Raw genomic sequence first — 14,934 nt, 5'->3', positions numbered from 1 at the left:
TGCTTTAAGGTTGATTTAATAACAAATTAATATTTAAATGAAGCATAAAGTGAATTTGTAGCATACGAAAGTCAAGGCCAGAGGAGGTGGTGTTCTCAGTGGGGCAACTCACGGTTTGGGCTTAGCAGGAGTCCCTCTCCTTTTGACAGGGCAGGGTCGGTCGAGGGTGCATCCCGGGGTGTAGTCAGAAGGAACCACCATCTTGCTTGCTATCGACCCTCATCCAGCTTGCTCCCCTTCTAGCTAAAAGCCGACCTCCTGGAAATTGCCACAGAGAACCAGACCCTCAACGAGACCCTGGGCTCTTTGTCGGATGCAGTCGTGGGCTTGACCCACAGTCAGCTGGAATCCCTCTGCCCTGAGGCTGTGCACGGCGCCATCTCGACCCTCAACCAGGTCTCGGGTTGGGCCAAGAGCCAGGTCATCATCTTGTCTGCCAAATACCTGGCCCATGAGAAGGTCAGTTGGAGCTTGAACTCTATTTTAATGCCCTGAGACCCAAGGGCCAGTTATACACACACAACAGGGGCAGCCAATCAGTAAGAAGATGGCGCCAAGGGGGACTACCTGGGTTCGAATCCTTGGTCTGCCACTTATTAGCTGTGTGACACTGGAGAATTGGCTTAACTTCTCTTGGCCTCAGTGTCCCAATTTGTAAGACGGGGATACAGTAGCACCTGTTCCACAGGATTGTGTGAGTCAGCACACAGGAAGAGATTAGAACAACATGTGACCTAGAGTATGAGCTCAATGAGTGTTAGCTATCTCTGAGTTAATCATTTAAGCTTCCCAACAACCGTCTGAGGGCGGTAGTGTTATAACTTCCGTTTTCCAGGTCATTCATACGAGGCACAGAGTGTAAAAGGGAATTGCCAAGGCCACGTGAAAGGGTCAGAGCTGGGACTGAACCCAGGGCATCTGGCTTCACATCCTGCTTGCTTTACTCCCATGCTAACTACTTCCATCATGGCACCAAGACCAATGCCCACCCATTCTTACTTTCTGACTCAAGACCAAGGATAGACCATTCATCTTGTCCCTTCAGGACTTCTGGTGACTTTCGTCTGAAGGCTTCGCAGACCTTCTGTTTTGACTGGGGCCACATGGGTCCACTCTGTGAGTTTGATTTTAGGGAGCTGAGGGACACTTGTCTCGTTCCTCACAGCCCTGGACCAAGAGGCTTGTCTCATTCCTGTGTCCAACTCTTCCTCCAGAGCGGGTGAGGTGACTTTTGCTAAGAAGCCAAGAGCTCAAAAGGTCTTGCCTTCTTTGGGGACAGTAAGAGACTGTCCATTCTACAGGGAGTAACTATAGGACACCACTCAACCGTTTTTTGCAGAACCAAGGAATGTCTCTGATGATATTACATGTAGCGTCTTCACTCCAAAGGAGTGGGGGAAAAACCAAGCGTGATTCCTGTTAGTCCAGCTATAGTTGTATTTGTCATAAAACATCACACTCATGTCCTAAAACACTTCTTTACTTCAACTCAAAGCTTCCACATGAAGGTCGATGAGCGTGGGGCTTTGCCGTGTCAGATGCCTGCCGGTGACATACTGAGGCCAATACTGAGGCCAGTGGGCTTTCTCAGGGTCCCGTGAGAGCGGGTGGGCTGGGTAAACTAAGAGTCCCACGACCTACCCGAAGGTTCTTGCCCGTTGTTGCCAACGTGGGCCCAGTATCGCCTGATGTTCAGATTTTTTTTTTAATAAAGCAGAAACTCTAATATGGATTTTTATAAGATTCCTCCAATATTTAAATCTTGTCAGCTAGTTCAGATTACACACAGAAAAGCCCACTGCCTGGTCAGCTGTGGCACATGGATGGCACATTGCTAGTTGTGCCATGGCCTCAGGTGGCATAGTGATTCCCCCAGTGGTACAGTTACTGGTGTCTTGTGTTTTGATACTTAACTCTCTTTCCTGATGGAAGGAAGGAGGATCTGGGAGGGCAGCTTGTGTCTTGGTCACGGTGGTGCCCCAGCAGCCATCTGGATACTTGGCCTGCAGTAGGGCCTAGTAAACGTCCGAGTGGTGGAGGTCCGGAGCTGGGCCTCATCCTCCCTGGCCGGTGCCCCCAGGTGCTGTCCTTCTACAACGTCAGCCAGATGGGCGTGCTACTGGCTGGGGTGGGCACCCAGGCCTTCCACGCCATGGACCGCAGAGACCTCGTGCAGCTCCTGAGAAGCGCCATCTCCCTGCACGTGTCCGACTTGTCACCTGCCCAGCAGCACGGTGTCTTGAGCAAGGTGAGAGGAAAATGTCTGGTCCGCAGCCCTGGGGCTCACAGAGCGTGTGGTTTTGGGGCTTTGGGAGTGGTCTTTGTCTTTAGGTGGGGCTGTTCTGAACCTGGAGAATGCCTTCCCTTGACGCCTACCTTCTCTCCTTTCCAGAAGGAGCCTCTGGGGGTTGTGCCTTATTCTCTCCAGACCCTGGTGCTCTCCCCAGCCAGTCAAATCTGGAATACTTTTCTTCAATTAGGTTTCTTGCTGTAATAATGTTTTAGGAGTTTGGTTTTCAAATGTGAAAATGAATCCTGAATCCCCCTACTGCTTCTGAACGCCCCTCCTTTCGTGCTCTGAAGCCATGTCCATATTCCTCTTTCTCACTTGCAGTGGGTCTTCTGGGCATCCTATTCTATCAGACCTGCCAGGTCCTACTGTACAATCTGTTAAGAAACCAACCCAAAGGGTTCAGCCTAATTTCAACCAACACCTTGCAGATAGCTGTCACGCCTATGGTTAAATTAAAGAGTGTGGGTTTTGGAATAAGACAGACTTGGGCTTAAATCTCACGTATTGACTTTCAGCCTTACTCGTTAAGCCTCGGTCTTCTTATCTGTAAAATGGGGATAAGGATCATCTCCACCTCCTTGGGTTGCTGAGCAGTGAAGCTGCCAGTGAAGCACTAGAGAGAGTGCCTGGCCCTCACCCAATGCTCCATGTACCTTCTGCAAGGTCGTTATTATGTTTCTTCTCACTTTTGACAGGTGATGGAAACAGGAGATACCGCCTCGGGCATTGTGGAAATACAAGGGGCTTTCTTTAAGGAAGTGTCTCTCTTTGATTTATGGAGGGAACCTGGATTCAACTCCACAGTCCTGAAAGAGAAGGAGCTCCGGCGGAGTCAGGTACGACTGTGACTCCCAGAGGTGGTGCCTGGGTTTCTGACTGTCTTGTGGGAAAGGTCTGTTCTAAGGTTAATTTGGTAAAAGAAACTTATTTCTTGTGATTAAACTCAGGAGATAGAATAGCGTAGTGTTAAGTTAGACGAGACCCGAGCGTGAATTCCGGGGCTGCTGTTTATTAACTTTGGGGTCACTGCTTCTCCTCCCGCGGCCTCAGTTTTCTCCTGTGCAAAACGGGGATCATTTCTCATGAGAATCACGCTGGGCAGTGCACTGTACATAAGAGCAGGTATCACTGGGGCCTCCTGGGGAGGGTTGTGCTGTGGAGGCCGACTTGTGGCCTCGGAACTTCCCCTGACTTGCTTTTCATTCCCTCACTCGTCAGTGTTTGTGGAGCCCCTGCCCCCCAGGTGCCAGGCGCTGTGCTGGGGACACAGAAGCGAACAAAACAGAGGGAAGTCCCTGCCCTCAGGGGACTTCCATTCTAGCGAGGGAGACAGTGCGGAAGGTCAGCAATTAAACGTGTGCCCTGTCAGGTGACAGATACTGCTGAGCGCTAAGGAGGAAGTAGACCAGGGGGAGGGCCAGGCCTCTCAGGGGGTGAGCTGTTTAGACAGGTGACCTCGCTGAGCTCAGAGAGGTTGTGGAGTGGCCGCTGTGAGGACTGCCTTCTACCCTGGGCAAGAAAGGGAGCTGAGGGGCGTCTAAGAAGGGACAGGATCTGACTTTGGTTTTCGAAGAATCACTCTGGCTGCTGCGTGGAGACTGAGTTGAGGAGAGCAGGGAGGAAACAAAGGGACCAGTTAAGAGGCTACTGTGTACAGTGGCCTGGACCAGGTGTTGGCAATGCAGGTGGTGGCCAATGGTCAGATTCTGGATACAGTCTGAAAGTTAACAGCGACAGAATTGGCTGTCGGATTGGATGCGGGTGTGACAGAGGGGAGGCACCAGGCCTTATGTGCCCGTGATCTGTCGCTGGTTACCCACCAGCGCCAGGTTCAGTGGGGTAGCAGTTATTTTATTTACTCCCATGGTTCCCAAGGCTCTTGCTTAGGGCTGTTAACAAAGTTGGATTCAGCTGGTGGCTGGGCCTGGCGTCTCATTCATGTGTCTGACATCTGGGCTGGGGACACTCAAACAGCTGGGGGTGTCTCTGTTTGGGTGTGGTCTCTCCATGTAGTGGGTTGAACGGTACCCCGCCACAAAAGTTATGTCCACCCAAAACCTGTGGGTGGGAATGTGACCTTATTTGGAAAAAAGGGTCTTTGAAGATTTAATTAAGGTCTCAAGGTGAGATCCTCCTTGATTATCTGAATGGTCCCTAAATCCAATGACAAGTGTCCTTATAAGAGCGGAAAACGCAGACAGCAGAAGAGAAGACAGACTTGAAACACACAGCGGAGAAGGCCACGTGAAGACGGAGTCAGAGACTGGAGGTGTGCAGCCACAAGCCAAGCAGAAGCCACCAGAAGCTGGAAGAGGTGGGGCAAGATTCTCCCCAAGAGCCTTCAGAAGAAACCTAGTTTGCCGACGCCTTGGTTTTGGACCTCTGGCCTCCAGAGAATAAATTTCTATTGTTTTAGGCCACCAGGTTTGTGGTAATTTGTTACGGCCTTTCTAGGTGTCGGATACTGTCCAGAATGGTGGCTTTGGGCAGCTGGCTTTATAGGGGTGGTTCAGGGCTCCCAAGGTGTGTGTCCCGAGAGAGAGCTTGGGAGAAGCTGTCATCTTTGGCGACCTTGGAAGTCACATAGCATCACTTCTGCTGCGCTCTGTCTGTTGAGGCTGTCGCAAAGCTCCCCACCATGCCACCCACCTCCAGCTACAAGCAGACTCCATCTCTTGATGGGGGAGTGGCTCTGGAAGCTTCTAGAAGAGCATATTAGGCAGAAAATATGCGATCACTTTGGAAAATATGTCCTGCCACGTATGCTTTCAAGATATTTTTGTCTCAGCAACTGAGTTGATGGAGGTGCCATTTCCTGAGATGGCGGAGATGATGGGGGGACCCTGGAACTCGATCCTGTGCTTGAGGAAATCTCTGGGGCCACACACAGAGTGCCTGGAACTTACCTCCCCTGCTGCTCCTTTCTCCTGGGCTCAGCTGTCATGTCACCGATGCCTCCGCCTAATGCCAGCTCACAATTTATTCTGTTTAGGGAATTATGTTCAAAGTTTCAGAGTCTATAAAATAGATGAATGTCGTATTTGATCGTATATGCACGTTAGGTGTTCTGTAAAATTACGTTCCTTGAAACAAATGACCCCCCTGCCTACGAGGCCTTGCTCTCCTGGGGGCCCACCTGGGAGGGCTTGAGGGGAGCGCTGTTGTGAGCAGGACTTACTTTACTGTTGGAACTTTCTAGCCCATCCTGGTCTATTCATCCGTCCGTTTTGTTTTCTGGGATGCCGTGTGCTCAGAAACAGCAGGTGGGCATGAAAACAGGGGCTCTACGGGGTCCTCAACTGGGCAGCAGCTTCTTAGAGCACAGGAAGTAAACTTCCAGGCTTGCTGCCCTGGCTTTGCTCCTCGTTCACCTCCTGGAGCGCCGGGTCACCTGGGGTGTGACAGCATGGACTCTGCAATTACCTGACACCAGCTCAAGTCCCAGCTCTGCCGCTTAGCAATTGTGTGGTTCTGGGTAAGTAACAAAGCCTCCATTTTCCCATCTGTAAAATGGGACCATAGGACTCGTCACGGTAGGTGAGTGCTCCACCCCCATGGCAATCATTCTCTTCCTTCAGGCCTTGTTCCTGTTTGAGCTTCTGTCAAAGACAACCAGGAGGCCCGAGGAGCTCTTGAGGTAAGCCTGGGGCTGATGAGCCCTCTGGAGTCTCCCTCCCGAGGAGCCTATTTCCCAGGAGGGAGAGTTGGACAGTCCTGCCTGCAGCTGGTGTCAGATCAGATCTGCCTTTGCTCGCTCCTTCTTTCCTCTTCCCTACTCCCCTTTTCTCCTGGGTCCCTGTTTTGTTCTGTAGCGCAGGGCAGCTGGTCAAAGGTGTGATGTGCTCCCACATTGAGGCCATGAGCGTGGACTCCTTTCTGGCTCATTTCCAGTATTTTGAGAACAACTTCTCTCTGCTTTCACCGTATCAGGTACCCTCGAAGCACTTCCTCGTTTCCAATTCTCTCTCCCTACCCGGTCGCTGGGTGAATTAACTGTGGCGTTTTAAGATACTTGTGCCAGGGTCATACGGATGCAAGTGACGATATGGGGCCAAATACTGAGCCAGGTTTTCTCCAATTTCTTTTTTAAAAGCTCCACATACCTATGTCTCTACAGCCAGAGTTTCAGTAGATTGGCTATTCTATACCCAGATTTGAACCCCAAAATTCACTTGGAAGGGATACCGTTTTGCATGTCCACAATTATGCTTTCCTGGGCCTGCAGGTCATACCCTCATCTAACTTTCATACCCTTTCCAGTGGTAGCCTAGAATGGAAATAGTCCTCTAGGAGAATTTAAGTTTTCATTTAAAACTTCATTTTCCAAATAGTTAAGGAGACCCTTTAACCCTTTGGGGAGACCAGAGGCAGTGACTGACTTTCACTGTATCTAAGTAAGTAAAAGCGGGCCTTGAGGGCAGCTTTGGACTTGGAGTGCAAACGGTCGGCCGTACAGAGTCTGAGAGGGTGAGCAGGTGGGCTGGTGCATTTCAGATCTGAATGAAAAGTTTCCAAACAATGACTTTTCTTCCCGAGAGCCAGGAAGGGAAAAGCCGGGTGTATAATCCTTTGAGATCATTAGAGGAAGAGGCAAATTTTTAATGAAGCCTGTCATTCCCTCAGATTGTTCGTTCTGTCAGTGGTTCTCAAACTCGAGCTTGCATCAGCATTGCCTGGAAGGCTTGTCCACTGGGTATAACGTTTCAGTTTGGGTGGATGAATAAGTTGTGGAGATGTGCTGTACAACACAACACCTGCAGTTAACAATATGGTATCTGCATTTCACAATTCGCTAAGAGGGTTGCTCTCAAGTTATGTGCTCTGTCCACAAAAACCAAAGCAAAGGGACAGGAGGACACGTTGGGAGCTGTTGGCCGTGCCTATTACCTTGATTGTGGTGGTGGTATCACAGATGTTTGCATATGCCCAACTCATCAAAGTGTATGCATTAAATATGTGCGGTTCTTTGTATATTGATTATACCTCAATAAAACTGTTAAAAAACCAGAGATTGCAGAGGTTCCCTGGGGTTTCTGGGGTGAAGCCTGATATTTTTCATTTCTAATGGTTCCCTGGTGAGAACCACTGAACTATATTAAAAGCCTTGCCCAGGTAAGGTGGGAAGCAGGTTATTTCTGAAACCTGGACCTTGGCGTGGCTGTCTCCTTCCACTCATCAAACGGATGCAATGGATGGAGTTCAGGCCAGCTTTGAGGAAGACCTACATGTTCAAACAGGAAGAGTTGTCCCAATAAACCTCCTTACCTGATTTTGCCCAGTTCTCAGAACCTTCAAATGCCAGTCAATTAGAAAATTTGCCTTGATTGTTTGTCTTTTTGCTGAAAGCACATTATTATAAAACAAAACAACAGAGAGAAAGTAAAGTTTCTCCTAGAGCATGCTTTCAACAGGGGACCATTTGGCCATATCTGGAGACACCGCTGGTTGTCACACCTGGGGGAGATGCTACTGGCACCTAGCAAGTAGAGGCCAGGGATGCTACTTAACATCCCATAACACAGAGGACCGCTCCTGCAACGCAGAGTTACACTGTCCAAAATGTCAGTAGTGCTGAGGCTGAGAATCCCTGCTCCAGGAATAACTACAGAGAAAGTTTGCTATTGACTTGGAGAATTTTTCATATATATAGAACATATCTACATGTAATTTAAGACACACAAATGAGCTCATACCATACACAGTGTTCTGTTTAAATGTATAGAATGTGCACGCGTGCGTGCACGCACGCACACACACACACACACACACCCACGCATAAATCCACCGTATGGAGACAAAGTAGTTGCATAGTACTCCATTGTATGGCTATACCATAATTTACTTAACCAGCCCCCTACGGATGTATACCAAGGTTACATCTCACTGCTTGCAGTTATAAATAAAACTGTGGTGAGCATTCTCAGACTTCAATTTTTGTGTGCATCTTATTATCGCCTCAGTTTCTTCATCCATAAATTGGGTGCAGTAGTGTTACCTACACTGTAGGGTGTTCTGTTTAATAAGTGAACGTATGTAAAGCACTTAGAACAGTGCCTGACACACCGAAAGCACAATCTGTGTTTGCCCTTGTTGTTATTGGACTAACTTCCTGGAACTGCTTTCATCTTTTAGATTAATTGTTTGGCGTGGAAATACTGGGAAGTTTCCAGGTCCTCTATGCCACCCTTCCTCTTGGCTACACTCCCGTAAGTGAACATCAGTCTCCCTTTCTGGCTCAGTAAGATTGGCATGTGTCACCAAAGCCAAAGTGATTCTCTCTCCCTGGGTGTTGGTGAGGAAACAGGGGCAAGTGGACAGTGCCTTCGACAGTTAAGTCCTTGAGAATCAGGATTTAAATTCTGAGCCTCACGTTGACATTTCAGACGGACTCTTCTGCTTTTTCTTGTTATTTAAAAACCAAAGCCAAAGCAACCTGAGCCTGAATGAGTGAGTGCCAGTGAAGCAGGTCACATCTGGGCTGGCCTCACAGCTGTGTCCAGGCTCCAGGGGAATCAGCGCTAATGGAAGCAGTGGGGATTTCTCCTGGTATGTGTGGGTGTTCAGGCATGGGGGGCAGCCCTGCTTTTTAAATATGGTCTGGACACTGTTTCTCTCTTTTCCTCTTTATTTCCCTCTCCCTTCTCTTGCTGCCATTGTCTTCATTGAATTAAAAATATTTATTGAGTGCTTACTACATACTAAGCTCTCAGAGATAAGTAAATTCTCCCCTTATAAGAGCTTACAATCTCACGGAGGAAAAACAGGCAAGCGTGAAGCCAGTTGTAATATCAAGTTGATATTTGGTTGAAAGTGACAGAACCTTGACTCAAACTGGCTTAGGCAATGAAAGGTAATTTTGGATTCAGGAAAGTCCAGGGATGGACTTCAGCATGGCTGGATCCAGGGGCTCACATGAGAAGGGCAGAAAGATCAGGGAGGGCTTGTGTGACGCCTTGGGGTGTTTTACTTGTATTCTGGGAGAGATCATCACTACTGTCCATATAGAGGATGGAGTACAGGGGGCCTGGCTGGAAGGAGAGAGACAGTGGAAGCTTATTTCTGTAAACTTGACCTTCTTTCACACATCCACGTCTCAGCTCAAATAGTACTGCCTTCAGAGGGGCTCTCCTGGCTGTTCCCATATCATTCTGCATTATAGAGCCATTTAATTTTCTTCCTTACATTCGTCACTAGCTGAAATGATCTGTTTTATTAACTGGTTTCTGTGTTTCTTCCCCCTACAGCATCCCAAAAGTAGGGACCTTCCCCTCATGTCTTGTTCATGGTGGTAGCTGGTGCCCAGCACAGTGGTTGGCATGCAACAGATGCTCTGTATATATCTTCCGAATGAATGAATGAAGAAATAAATAAGACGGTGATACTGGGACTGGCGAGGCGAGAACAGATTTGAGTAATATTAAGATGCTAGCAAGGACAGATTTGGGGATAAAGAGACAAAGGAGTCTGGGATGGCAGAGAGGAGGCAGAACATGTTTGGGGGACGAGGTTGAATTTGCTTTGGGAACAGTCAGGTGGCCATGATGCCACATGGCTCCAGAGCAGTCTTTCTCAACCTTTATTTCATTATTGCCTCCCGAAGGGGAAAAACTTAATTTCTCCCTAATGAGAGAAATTACAAGGAGTAAGATTTTGTTGAGTAGGGTTGAGCTTTGGCGGATCACAAATCATTGTAATAACTAAGATTCCCTGCCCCCATCCCTCCCTCTCCCTGAACCAGTTTATCCCCACGGGGATGATATGGCTTCTGTTGAGAATATACGGTCAAGAGCTTGGAGGAGAGTTCTGGACTGGGGTTGACAGAACTGGGAGTCATTTCTCTTACTTTCTCCACTCTCTCCTTCTCGTCCTTTTCCCTCCACTTTGTGTTTTATTCTCTCTTCTCTTTGTCTCTTTCTTCTTCTACCTTTTCGTTTCCTTTCTCCTCATCTCCCCTCAGCCAGTCCACCAGCCAAGCTCTGTTTATGGAGATCCTGTTCTCTGATCAGTGCTGCTGGGTCATGGAAGAAGGGCATGATGGGAAGCTTGTTTCCCACCTGTAGGAGAAGAGCATTATGCAAAGTTTGTTTCCCACCCACAGATTAGGAAAATGATGGGTGGGAGGCTTGCTACCTGCCCAAAGGAGACAGAACATCTCTGGGGAGAACCAGCATTTAAGGAACACCCCTGTGATAAGTTCTTGGGCATACAGACCCTGATTTCAGGGACAAATACAGAGCAGCCACTGCTTTCCTTCCCTCATTCTCTCCATCTCTCTCCAGGGCTCGCTACCTGGCTTCTGTCCCAGCCTCCCAGTGTGTGCCCTTTCTGATCAGCCTGGGGAAGAGTCAGTTGGACTCCTTGGTTTTAGATTCCCACAAAAAGAATTCAGTCCTCAAGAAAGTACAGCAGTGCCTGGTAAGGAAACTCTTCCTGGGTGACACTTTCACTGGTGTCCCTTCCCCTCCAGGTATCTGTGGCCATCCTGGGGAGCCCTCAGGGGATCTGGCTGGGCTCTCAAGTCTGATGTGATGGCCACAAGTCTGACTTGTGGGCTCTGAAACCACTGGGTGGAACACTCTCGGCTACTGGTTCTGGGGACTGCCATTCTGGGGCCTGAATGTTGAGAGGCCGCTCTGGAGGACAGGAAGGAGCACAGTACACAGAGTCTGGGTTCTAGACACACCTCTGCCACTGCCTGGTTAGGTGGCTTTGGACAGGTCACTTCGCCTTCCCGAGGCTTGGTCTCCTCATCTGTAAGATGGGTGCTATAGCACTTTACTCATGGAGTACTGAGGACATGAAATAGGTAATATATTGTTTAATGCAAAGGCCCAATGGGCAGAGGTGACAGTTTCTTTATCTTGAAAAAGTGGATGATATTAGTACTTACCTCCTTTTTTTTTTTTTTTAAGTACTTACCCCTTAAGGTTACTTTAAGATGAATGGATTAAGGCATGGAAATACTTAGAACAGTGCCTGGCACATAGTAAGCACTCGATAAATGTTAGCTATTTTTGTCATTTTGAGAAAGAGCTCTGGAGGCTTTCAAGGGCTGTGCAAACTTGGAAGCGCTGTTTTTATTATTGCAGTACTATCATTATAATGGTTACTGAGCTCTGAGGTATCCTCAGAGCAATCACAGTGACGCTGACCACAGCCTCACCGAGTGAGTGCTCACAATGTATGTCTTCCACCCACACCCGCCCCCCGTGGGGTCCCCCAGACTTCTGGGGCCGGCACCCCTGGGGTAAAATTAGGCCCCGTGCCTTCTCTACAGGTCCATGGCAGGGTAGGCGATTCAGATCCTGGAACCTTTACGAGGTTTGGGGTCGGGAAGTGTGTTACGGGATCACGATCTTGAGCCCCACTGGACCTTTCCACCAACTCCGCGTGTTGGTTTCAGAATGACTCCGTCGCTGACGAGTACACCGTGGACATCCTGGGAAACTTGCTCTGTCACTTGCCAGCAGCCGTCATCCACCGTGGGGTGTCCCCCAGGGCCTGGGCCACTGCCCTGCACAGCCTCAGAGACTGCCTGGACCTCAGCCCCCAGCAGAAGGTGGCAGTGAGGCTCAGGCTCTTGGAACAGCACGGGTGAGGAGAGCCCGGGCTCGGCTCCAGGGCTGGGGTAGGGGGCGCTGGCGAAGGGGCACCCGGCCCTGGCTCTCCTGCCTCAGGGCGGAGTCTCTAACTTAGGATGAGGTTAGACACTTAGATTTATTCTGGAAACATGATCTTTTCTCTTTTGGCCTCAGATTCCCTGTAAAGTGAGAATGATAGCTGTTCTACAGGCCTCATGTGGTTGTCACCAATACCTCTTGGCTTGTGGAAAGGGAAAGGGTTTCAAAAACATGGCACTTTACAAATGCGTGGAGGTGTTATTATTACTTTTGTTGTGAAACACCACCACCAATAATACTAATGCAGATAATCGAGGCACCGTCAGCTCTGGGTGAGTGAGAAGTCCCTGGGGGAAGACAGCTGTTCTTTCCCATGCAGAGTTTTCTCAAGTTAGGTCAGATGTTTGAGTAGGGCCTAGATATCGGTCAACGGTTAGACAACAAATGTTTTTGGAGTAATTACTGTGTCCCAGACACTTACTATTATATAGAGTTTAAGAGCTGGGACTTGGGAGCTTGACTCCTTGGGTTAAATTTTTCTACCGTCTGCTGTCTGTGTGATCTGGGAAAAGATACTCAGTCTTTTGCACTTTATTTTTGCATCTGTAGGATGGGGCCAGTGAGAGTCCCCACAGGGCTGCTGTGATGATTAGCTGAGTTAATGCATTAACTGTTAAAGCACTTACAGCAGTGCCTGGCATGTAGTACTGAGTATGTGATGACAGCGTTTTGACTAGGAATGAAGATACAGTGGTTATTATTAAGTGTGGCTCCTGCCCTCACGGAACTTACAGTCTATTGGGGTAATATCGTTAATCAAAGAGTTAAGAGGAGGCTTTTTGGCCGGGGGTGGTTTGCCTTGGTCCTAGGAGAAGGGTTATCATTGCTAACTGGGCAGACCTCCTTTAGAGATATCCTAGTGTGAGGCACTTCCCCGTAGACATTTGAGGTCTCCGTAAGAACAACAGTGGATCCTGTGTCAGTGCTGTTATTATTCTGCCAGGCTCGAGAGGAAATTTCATCTTGCTATAGGAGGAGACCATTATGGTAATCTAAAAGGAGCCAATATATCTTTACTGTTCTGTTGAGAAAAGGGAGGAAGGAAACACTCTGATGCAAATGACAGAAATTCAGTAGCTCAATTCACACTAAAACATGGGAGTTTACTGAGTTTAGAAATGGATGGGACTTCAGGCATGGCTGGATCCAGGGGCTCAAATGATGTCATCAGGAATGTGTTCCTCCCATCTCTCAGCTCTGTATTCTTGGTTATGGCCTTTATTTTCTCCATTTGGTGAGAGGAATGGCCTCCAATATCCTTTTTACTGTTAGAGATGCCAGAAGAAAGAGAGAGCTTCTCTAGTAGCTCCATCACAATTGCCAGGGATGACTCTGATTGGTCCGTTTGCATCACATGTCTATTTTCTTGGTTAGGGACGTGGGACCAAGTGATTGACAGCCTCTCCAGGTATAAAGATAATCTTTTCCTAAAAGAAAAAGATGCTGGGGGACAAGGACAAGCGCGTGATTTTTCCATTTACTGTTTATTATTATCTCTCCTTAGACTCCCCCAGAACTGGACAGCTGAGACTACAAAGGATTTGGGACCCTTTCTAGTACTTTTCTCAGGAGATGAATTAAGCTCTGTTGCCACAAAGGTACCTCTGCGTTCTATCTTTAGAAGGCTGAAGGGGTTTGAAGGGGAGAGAAAGTGTGGTTAGTTATATTCCCTTGGGTTTGCTACCGGTTTGCTTTTCTGGAAACTTCCTGCCTGCCTCAAAGAGCTCAGGTGTTTCCAGCTCCACTCCAGGATGCCCAAGGTTCAGGGAAAGGGAGTGAGACAGCCGCTAAACGAGCTCAGGGTCTTTCACTTGGCCTCTGCCCAGATGTGCACAGGCTGGGAGCTGTCATTTAGCTGCCACTCTGCTATGTGTGTGCTTCCCACATGCACGCCTGTTCGAGGGCTTACACCCACCAGCGCCATATGCACACGCATATGTGTGTCCAGTGTGTGCAATCACATGGGCAAACATATTTAATCCAAAACCAAATCTTTATTGAGCACTGCCTTTGGGGGTAACACTCTACTTGGAGTAACTCTCCAGGAGTTAGACAAGGCCAAGAGGCATGCCAGATGAGCACGTACTAGTCAGCTTCTGCTGTGTAACAAAGCCACACAATCTCACTGGCATGCAACAAGAAGCATTTATTTCTTGCTGACTGGTCTGTGGATCTGGGACACTGAGTTTGCCTCTAGGGCTAGGCTACCTGGAGCGTATTCTTCTCACAGTGAAAGTCTGAAACTCTAGAAAAGGGAGTGCAAAGTGCAGTTCTCCTTAAGGCCTGGGCTGGAAAATGGCCGGCTGTCACTTTCTATCCACCAAAGCAAGTCACATGAGCAAGCCCACCTCAGTGGGACAGGAAGTCTCCTCCATGCAGGTGGAGGGTGGGGTAAGAGGGGATGTTTGCTGAATAAGAGTTAGATCAACCACAAAGCACGTCCATACACCCTCACCCCTGTACTCACACACGCAAGATGTATGTTGTCATACACGCTCAGGGGGCCTGAGCACCTGGCACGTCACCCAGGTTCACACATGCACAGCAACATTCCAGTGTCCAGTCATGGTAAAATCATCTCCTGGGGTGTCCAAACCTAGAGTCATAAGCAGCAGCTGCATATATCTTAAATGCTTATCTAATCTTTTTTAAAAAATCAGCTTTTGAAATCGAAAAAGACTTGTATCAACATGGTTAAATCTCAGAAACATAGTGTATGGAAGTTGCAAAAAAATATGTACAGTAGGATACGAAGTAAATAAATACTAGTTAATTTTAAACACATGCAAAACAATGCCATAGGTAAGAGAACTTTAAAAGTACATGAGAATGGTTAATTATCAAATATCAAATTCAGGGTGACAGTTACTTCTGGGGAAGGAGGGAGGCCAAGGGTGAGGGAGGGAGCTCTCAATTATATTTGTGATGTTTTATTTCTTAAGCTGGGTTCTGGGCACACGG

The 14,934-nt window shown here is 48.3% G+C and overlaps 1 protein-coding gene across 1 annotated transcript in view; it reads left to right on the top strand.

Moving 5' to 3' along the window:
• Positions 1-14,934, top strand: part of OTOA (otoancorin) — a 60,048-nt gene that overhangs the window by 23,660 nt on the left and 21,454 nt on the right. Inside the window, exons 12-20 of the mRNA XM_065892388.1 lie at positions 244-459; positions 2,081-2,248; positions 2,989-3,129; positions 5,872-5,930; positions 6,106-6,223; positions 8,426-8,499; positions 10,573-10,708; positions 11,697-11,887; positions 13,478-13,571. Coding sequence (XP_065748460.1) covers positions 244-459; positions 2,081-2,248; positions 2,989-3,129; positions 5,872-5,930; positions 6,106-6,223; positions 8,426-8,499; positions 10,573-10,708; positions 11,697-11,887; positions 13,478-13,571 — 1,197 coding nt within the window. The remainder of the gene's footprint in view (positions 1-243; positions 460-2,080; positions 2,249-2,988; positions 3,130-5,871; positions 5,931-6,105; positions 6,224-8,425; positions 8,500-10,572; positions 10,709-11,696; positions 11,888-13,477; positions 13,572-14,934) is intronic.

Source organism: Phocoena phocoena, chromosome 15 (assembly GCF_963924675.1).
Source record: "Phocoena phocoena chromosome 15, mPhoPho1.1, whole genome shotgun sequence".
NCBI lineage: Eukaryota > Metazoa > Chordata > Mammalia > Artiodactyla > Phocoenidae > Phocoena > Phocoena phocoena.
Note: the sequence above shows the minus strand (reverse complement) of the source record. Positions and strands in the feature narration are given on the sequence as shown.